The sequence below is a fragment of the Mastomys coucha genome, unplaced genomic scaffold, assembly GCF_008632895.1.
Source record: "Mastomys coucha isolate ucsf_1 unplaced genomic scaffold, UCSF_Mcou_1 pScaffold20, whole genome shotgun sequence".
Taxonomy (NCBI): Eukaryota; Metazoa; Chordata; class Mammalia; order Rodentia; family Muridae; genus Mastomys; species Mastomys coucha.
Genome location: NW_022196903.1, coordinates 33,385,121 through 33,393,146, shown reverse-complemented (window position 1 = coordinate 33,393,146; position 8,026 = coordinate 33,385,121). Strand labels below are relative to the sequence as shown.

At 45.2% G+C, this 8,026-nt stretch overlaps 1 protein-coding gene across 1 annotated transcript in view; it reads left to right on the top strand.

Moving 5' to 3' along the window:
* Positions 1-8,026, top strand: part of Zc3hav1 (zinc finger CCCH-type containing, antiviral 1) — a 55,724-nt gene that overhangs the window by 24,059 nt on the left and 23,639 nt on the right. The window contains exons 4-6 of the mRNA XM_031381574.1: positions 2,524-3,564; positions 3,830-3,928; positions 5,846-5,969. Of these exons, the coding sequence (XP_031237434.1) occupies positions 2,524-3,564; positions 3,830-3,928; positions 5,846-5,969 (1,264 nt within the window). The remainder of the gene's footprint in view (positions 1-2,523; positions 3,565-3,829; positions 3,929-5,845; positions 5,970-8,026) is intronic.

The following is an 8,026-nucleotide window of genomic DNA, read 5'->3' as shown; positions in this document are numbered from 1 at the left end:
AAAAAAAAAAAAAAGAAAAGAAAAGAAAAGAAAAGAAAAGAAAATGCCCCACAGCTGGATCTTATTGAGACATCCTTTTTAGTTGAGGTGTCCCCCCCTCAGAAAACTCTAGCTTGTGTCAAGTTGACATAATAAGACTAGCCAGCATGACTGTATTACTTATTTATTTTGTGTGTGTGTCCAGTCATATGTGTGGAGGTCAGAGGTCAACTCCTAGGAGCTCCCTCTTTCCCCAGTCTAACCCCAAGTCATTCATTCAAACTTGGCGGCAGGCATTTTTACCCACTGATCCATCTCATTGACTCTTCTTGTCTCGTGGACACAGTAGAGGCCATGTTTATGAAGGGAGTAGAATTCCTGTTTCTAGGATGCTGTAATGGAGTGATGAAAAGGTACATCTCCTTGTACTTGGAGAATGGTACATAGTCTATAGAAGACTTTGGTCCAGAATCCATCATCATTCCTCACAGCAGAACCATGAGCAGTGGCTGGTTTATTATTTATTAACCTCACTTAGGGTAAGGAATGAGTGTTATAAGTCTTAAGCAGCTTTAAATCACACTTAGACGACCAAACAGTATTGTGAAGATTAAATCAAAAACCATGTTTTTGAGCCAAGCACACAAATGCCTCTTCCACACCACGTTGCTCTGAATAGAGAGTGCCTGCAGTGGTGGAGTTTGTGGACAGTTCACAGTGTGTGGGAGAGATCTGTATATTATTGTCACATCTAGTTAAGCTATGTAGTTAGACCTCATGACAGGGGAGTAACTAAACTAGATCAGGCAGTCAATGGGCTCTCCAGGGTAGGAGCAAGGATTAAAAAGAAAAAAAGACAATTAGACAACACTGTAGCATGACCCCAGCCAGTTCTGAGGCTGAAGGCAAGTTTAATTTTTTCTAGTCCGCTTTTATATCATTCTGGGTGCAGACAAAGAATATGGTCAGTCCTTAAGGCATCAACAAAGTAGTCAAGGAACAAGCCGGGCAAAAATCAAGGCAATAAACAACGTCCTGTGGTCACTATGTCTAGGGGTTTCTCAGGATGATCTAGATACAAGGAATACAATACATTCCTCAGCTGTATTTGCCTCGAGCCTACTTTAGTGTCCCAGACGATACCAAATTCCTGCCAAATTCCAAGAAGTGGCCCCAAAAGCTCTCCACAGGGGAGGCTTGCTTTTGCTACAATACTGTTGTCCCCTTTCCTCTACCAGGATAACACACACATGTTCCTCATAAGCATACAGACACTACTGCAGCTCCAAAAGCCTTCCCACAACAGACGTCAAGTATGTACGAATACCACACCAGACTTCACACACTGGGTCACTCCTTCCGTCTTCTCTGCTTCCTAGACTTTTCTACAGAAAAGACACTGCTTTATCAGTATCTCTAGATTTTTCCCCCCTCTTCAATATATATAATGAAGGCTAGGCTAGCCTAGAACTTGCTGTGTAGCCAAGGCTGGACTCCTGTCTTAGCATCCTAAGCACTGCAATTATAGGCATGATCCACCCCATCTGCCTTCAATTTCGGCTTTTCACAATAAGTTTGGGCACTTGTTGTGGTAAATATTAATTGGGGGTTTCTAACCCACCTTACATCATTTAATACAAAACCTTTATATTTATAATAAGCCTTAAAAGCATGAGAGCTGGGCAGATATCAACCCTCTGTGCTATTTTGTCTATTTCCCTGTCAATAATCCTGAACTATTACATGCTATGTTCCTCCTGGGCTGCTCCTACTCCAGCAGGCCGGCCGTCATGGCCATGTGCTCATGATCCAGCTACTCCATGGTACCTTCCTTCTTCTCTCTCCTCTCGGTCTCTACTCAGACCCCAGGCTTGGGAACCTAAGCCCTGCCTACCTCTATTCTGCCAAGCTGTAAGCATCTTTATTCAAACAATAGTTTTAAATTAAGGATTAAGGTTTTGCACAACAAAAGCTGGCATCTGTGAGAATTTCCTGTCTTGAGGCAACTAGACCAGTATAGTACAGTAGCCAGGGCCCAAGCCTCAAGAGGCACTAAGGGAGCTAGAGGAAGAAGCCAGGAAAATCTGTGGCTTAGATTAAGTCTTAGCTTGAGTCTGCAGTCATTTACCATTTGGTTTCAGTATTAGAAGTGCCTATTCAGGAACCCAGATCGTAATGTGTGACATCTCTATGAGTTGTAGACGTGTTTCTCTCATTGGCTGCACTTCAGCTGTCATTCACTGGAGTACTGAACATTAACCCAGAGCTAGAGTCTGTAGACACCTCAACCTGGGGTCTCGGAGTTCCAGACTGGAGGACTCAATGAGTTCCAGGAGAAACCAGAGGAGCTTTGGGGTCCTCCCTTGTCATAGTCACAGACTGCTGTTGTGGACTCTGCCAGGTTGCAGCTTCATCCTAAGATTCGCAGCCACCGCTTAGGAGACTCCTGTGGTAGAACTCAGCCACAGGGCTAGACAAGCAGAGAGAGCAGAGAGGTTGGAACTGACCTGAGCTTGAGTTTTTTCTTTGGGTTTCTCTTTCCAGCACCCAACCCACATCGCAGAGGTGGGGCACACAGAGAGAGAAGCAAAAGCAGAGACCGCTTCCTTCACAACAATCTAGAATTGTTCTCAACTGTCTCACCTCTGGGATCTGGTCCCCCTAGCCCAGATGTCACCAGCTGTAAGGATTCCCTGGAGGATGTGTCTGCAGAAGTCACCCAGAAGTTCAAGTACCTGGGGACTCAGGACCGTGAACAGCTTTCCTTGGTCTCGTCGAAGGCTGCTGGTGTCCGAGGACCCAGTCCAATGAGAGCAAGCCAGGAGTTTTCGGAGAATGGGGATCCAGATGGCTTATTTTCTAGGAATCGTTCTGATTCGTCCTCAAGTCGAGCCTCTGCTGCCAGTTTTCCTCTCGATGCGGCACAAAGAAATGAAGCCGTGGCCATGAAAACAGGTGTGCCTTCTGGACACCTCATGGAGGTCAAAGGCAAGAACAAGGTTCCAGACATCGATCACGTCCCACTTTTAAATAGTTATATTGATGAGGTGACAACGGAAGAAGCAACCATCTCAGGAATTCTGGGTCACAGGGCCACAGCCAACAGTCTGGAAGAAATGATATTATCTAGCAACCATCAGAAGAGTGTGGCTAAGACCCAGGATCCCCAGACCGCTGGCAGAATCACTGACAGTGGCCAAGACATGGCATTCCTGCGTAGTAAATATGGAGAAAACTCAGCATGGGCAGGTACACCTACCCAGAATGGCCCAAATGGCTCTAGTCAAATAATGGATGAAATGCCTAATGTCTCTAAAAGTAGCCCCACTGGTTTTGGAGTAAAATCAGCAGTTACTGGAGGAAAAGAAGCAATCTATCCCGCAGTTCAGAGTCTGAGAAACCAGGTCCTGGCTATGCCAGGGGAGGCCACTACCCCAGTACAAGGCAGCAACAGGCTGCCTCCGTCGCCTCTGTCTTCCTCAAGCCACAGAGTTGTAGCCTCTGGGAGCCCTGGCAAGAATTCCACCCATGCCTCTGTGAGCCCAGCAAGTGAGCCCTCAAGGATGACATCAAGCCCTGCTGAGTGTAAGTCGCCTAGGGGACTCCCGAGGCTTGAGTGCATAGGGGGAAAGACAAACGCAACACCATGGCACTGAATCACCTACCTGAGAATTGTAGTCTCCGGTGCTCTGGTGTCCATGATTCATTCTACAGAGGGGCTGTGCAGGCTCTCTGGAGCACCCTGAATCCAGGGATGCACACGAATATGAACCCCATTGACGACGTTTTCCTCACTGTGAGGCCAGCCGTCCTCACTTCTGGCGTACACACGCCCTTTTTTGTTTTGCAGATCTCCCACATTACATCATAACTCCTACATCTCCTAGGATGGATGATCATGGCCCGAAGGAAATCTGTCCGGACCATCTGTACAAGGGCTGTCAACAGAGTAAGTTGCGTTCTCTGTAAGATGCCTTTAGCTACTGTAGGTACCTGCTACTGTGAGCGTGGCGTGCACCAGTACTTGCTGGAGACTATGCAGCTGCTTTTGAGTGATCATAGGATCAATCTGTTTGATTTTTAGAGAAGCTATTTTTCTAATCCCTCCCCCTTTACTCCCTCTTTTTCTCTTGCTGCCTCTTAAGTATTTTTTAAAAAAAAATCTTATAATTTTCATAAACATACCTATTACCCCCTCTCATTCCTCCCCCTCTCTCACCAGTGGCAACCCCCTCCCTCATTTTCCAACAAGCCCTTCAACAAGTATGTTCTTTTTTTTTTTTTTGTAATGATGCACTGTGTTTAACCAAGATGGCCTCCATAAGCACAAGTGCGGGACTATTTACAGAGGCACAGGCAGCTTCTCAGTGGCCACATGATTCTCCTAACTCCAGAACAGCCTTCCTCCCACCCCATTAACACCTTTTTGAATGACACCTTTTATAAATCTATGCAGTGCCCTTCTGTGAGTTCCTCTGAGGTGCCTTTTTATTGTAAAGTAGCCATGTATTTTTAAACATTTTTACCATCATTTAAGGGGTTAGAGAGATGGCTCAGAGGTTGAGCACTCACTGGTCTTATAGAAGATCTGGATGAAGTTTCTAACACCCACATGGCTGCTTACCTGTGACTCCAGTTCTAAGGGATCCAATGCTGCCTCCTAGCCTCCATGGGCATCTCCATTCACAGGTGTAGATAAACTCATGCAGGCATACATGCACATACACATAAACATTTTTAAGGGCTGGTGAGATGGCTCAGCGGGTAAGAGCACTGACTGCTCTTCCAAAGGTCATGAGTTCAAATCCCAGCAACCACATGGTGGCTCACAACCCCCCCGTAATGAGATCTAACCATTCTCTTCTGGTGCATCAGAAGACAGCTACAGTATACTTAATTATAATAATAAGTAAATCTTTTTTAAAAAAATTTTAAAGCATTTTTCAAAAACCCATTATATTTATAAATTTACTCATATATGCATATTGATGAGGTGCATATTGATATGACAGGAATAATAATTGAAGAAAAAGAGGTCATGAATTCAAGGTGGTCCAGGAGGGCCTGGAGGTAGAAGGATGATGGAAATACAGCACACATATATGAAATTTAAAAAAAAAAAAAAGCAATTTAAGTGATTTAAACACAACGTTGAAAACTTGAGAGGTTAGTTTCTGTATTCTCGCTAACTGGAATGATAGTTTCTTACTCAACAAGTGGCCATTCTAGGATCTCTTGTTACACGTGCTCGGAGCATTAGCTTAACAATGACACGGCTTTCTTCAATGTATCTGTAATTAAAGTGGGTATCAGAGTATCTACAAACAGGAGTACTGCTTAAAATAAGCCGAAACATGGCATGTAGTCCAAACTGGGTATCAGATACCAGCTTAGGAAATTAAAAATACAAGTCAGATCATAATAGAATGACAGTAGTTACTGGGATTCAGCTGGAAGAGATGACTCTTAGGCCAAGTCTTCAAAGAAAGGCCAAGGAGCTGTCTATCTTAGAGAGCTCCTTGCCTCAGCCAGAAGATGTTGAATCCTCTGGAACTGGAGTTACAGATGTTTTTATAAGCTGCCGTGTGGGTGCTGGGAATCGAACCCAGGCTATCTGGAAAAGCAGTCAGCTAAGCCATTTCTCCAACCCAGATTTTATTTTCTAATGGGTTTCTGTGGGAACCAGAGTGAATGACACACAATCCAAGCAGGGGCCAAAATGACCAAAGGGATGATGGGGAAATGCCTGGTGGGTGGGATGGGGTGGTCTTGATAGGAAGCCAGTGGGGAATCTGAAGTTGAACAGTGAACTTGAATGGGTTAGAAACCCCAGCACTTGACTGTAAAACCCCTCTTATCTTTGTAGGCGACTGCAACAAGAGCCACTTCCACCTGCCCTACCGGTGGCAGCTGTTCATGTTTACCACTTGGATGGACTTCCAGGACATGGAGTCTATCGAGCAGGCCTACTGTGATCCCAAAGTTGAAATGTGAGTCGGTGGCTGTCTTCTAACTAATGGGATCCATAACTTGAGCAGAGGGGCCTCAGCCTATGCTACACCAAGTTTCTTAGTGGTAGAGATTCTGGGACGATTTAGTCAGCAGAGTGACATATAAAAATGACGTGATTGATCTGTAGGTGTGTCCCGTGGAAAAGCCCAGTACAGAGGCCAGCTCATATTCATAATAGCTCATCACTATTTAAAAGAGTGAAGGAGACCAGGGAGATGGCTTAGCCCACAAAAGCACTTGTCCCCAAAGCCTGACAACCTGAGTTTGCTCCCTGGAAGTCATGAAGAAGCCAGATGAGATGGCCCACCCACTAGAAGCTGGTGGCCATCCAGCCTGGGGTGTACCACATAAGAGGGGAAAGAAAGCCTGTGCCCCAGGAGAGCGAAAAGAGAAGAGCTCTAGCAAGTTGTCCTCTGCCTTCTTCCTGTGTGCTGTGGCATGTGTGCCCACACTCACCCAAACAACACACAGCTAAATATTATTAAACAAAAATACACTAAAACCAGGGATGGGTAGGTGGGTGATGGTGACACATGCCTTTAAGCCTAGCACTTGAGAGGTAGAGATAGACGGTCCCTTTGAGTTTGAGGCCAACCTGGTTTACGGAGCAAGTTCCAGGACAGCCAGTGCTCTGTGTTTATCTTCAAAAAACAAACAACAGAAACAAACAAACAAAAAACCCAAATCACTGGGAAAACAGTTCAGTTGTCTTTACAAGTGTGAGAACCTGTTACACCCCTCAAACCCATGCTTTTAAAAAGCCAGCCAGGCCAGGCAGTGGTGGCGCATGCCTTTAATCCCAGCACTTGGGAGGCAGAGGCAGGTGGATTTCTGAGTTCGAGGCCAGCCTGGTCTAAAGAGTGAGTTCCAGGACAGCCAGGGCTACACAGAAACCCTGCTTCGAAAAAAAAACCAAAAAAAAAAAAAAGAAACGAAAAGTAAAAAGCCAGCCAGACAGCCATGCAGTGAGCCTTTAATCCCAGCACTCTGGAGGCAGTGCTAAGCAGAGCTCTGAGTTTGAGGGCAGCCTGGTTTACAGAGTGAGTTCCAGGAGAACCAAGAGTACACAGAAAATCCTATCTCAAAGGATATTAGTTAATTAATTTTAAAAAAATGTAAAAAGCCAGACAGATATTGAGGAGTTATCTCAGTCATAGAATATTTGCCTAGCAAGCACAAAGTTCTGGATTTGGTCCTCAGCTCTTGGTCGAGGGGAGGAAGCAGGCCTTATGATCCCAGACCTGGGAGGGAGAGACAGATGAATCCTTAGGTATGCTACCTAGCCAGTCTAGCCTCCTTAGTAAACATCAGGCCAGTGAGACCTGGTCTTAAAAAACAAGGTGGAAAGGTGACAGAATGACAGTTGAGGTTGTCTTCTGGGTTCCACATACATGCGGATACATGTACATGTGTGTACACGTACACACACACACACACACACACACATTTTAAAAAATGATTTAAATAATTCAGAATAAATAAGCCTTTGGCTTAGTTTATTACTTTAAAAATATAACTGACAATTTGAGAGGTAGTAAAGTGCTTGAAATCAATCCCCAGAACACACAGAGTATGTGTGAGTAATCTTGGTTCAGGGAGACTTGAGACAGAAGATTCCCAGCCTAGCCTGCTTGGTGGTTCCAGGTCAGCAAAAGACCCTGTCTCAAAAAAACCCACAATGGACCTAAAGTTTGACCTCTAACCTTCATGCACGCATGCACCCCCTCACACGCAATTTGAATAATTCTGTGTTCTAGTACAGGCATTTGATATGTACCTACAATTTTGTGTGTGCCATCTCTGTGTTCTAGAAGCATCCAAGAAGGTGCCTTGGATTTCTGCATTTGCCAGGGCTGGTGAGGGTGATAGCCACATGACCACATTTACTTTTGGTGTGCAAGAGGGAAGTGCACCTGTTTTTCATCCAGCCTAGGATTTAGGTAGATGTTCTGTGTGGCTGCATCCTGCCACTAGGGGGCGGCATTAGCTATTCTCGTGTATAGATGAGACCTTTTTTGGGGGGGGGGGGGGGGGG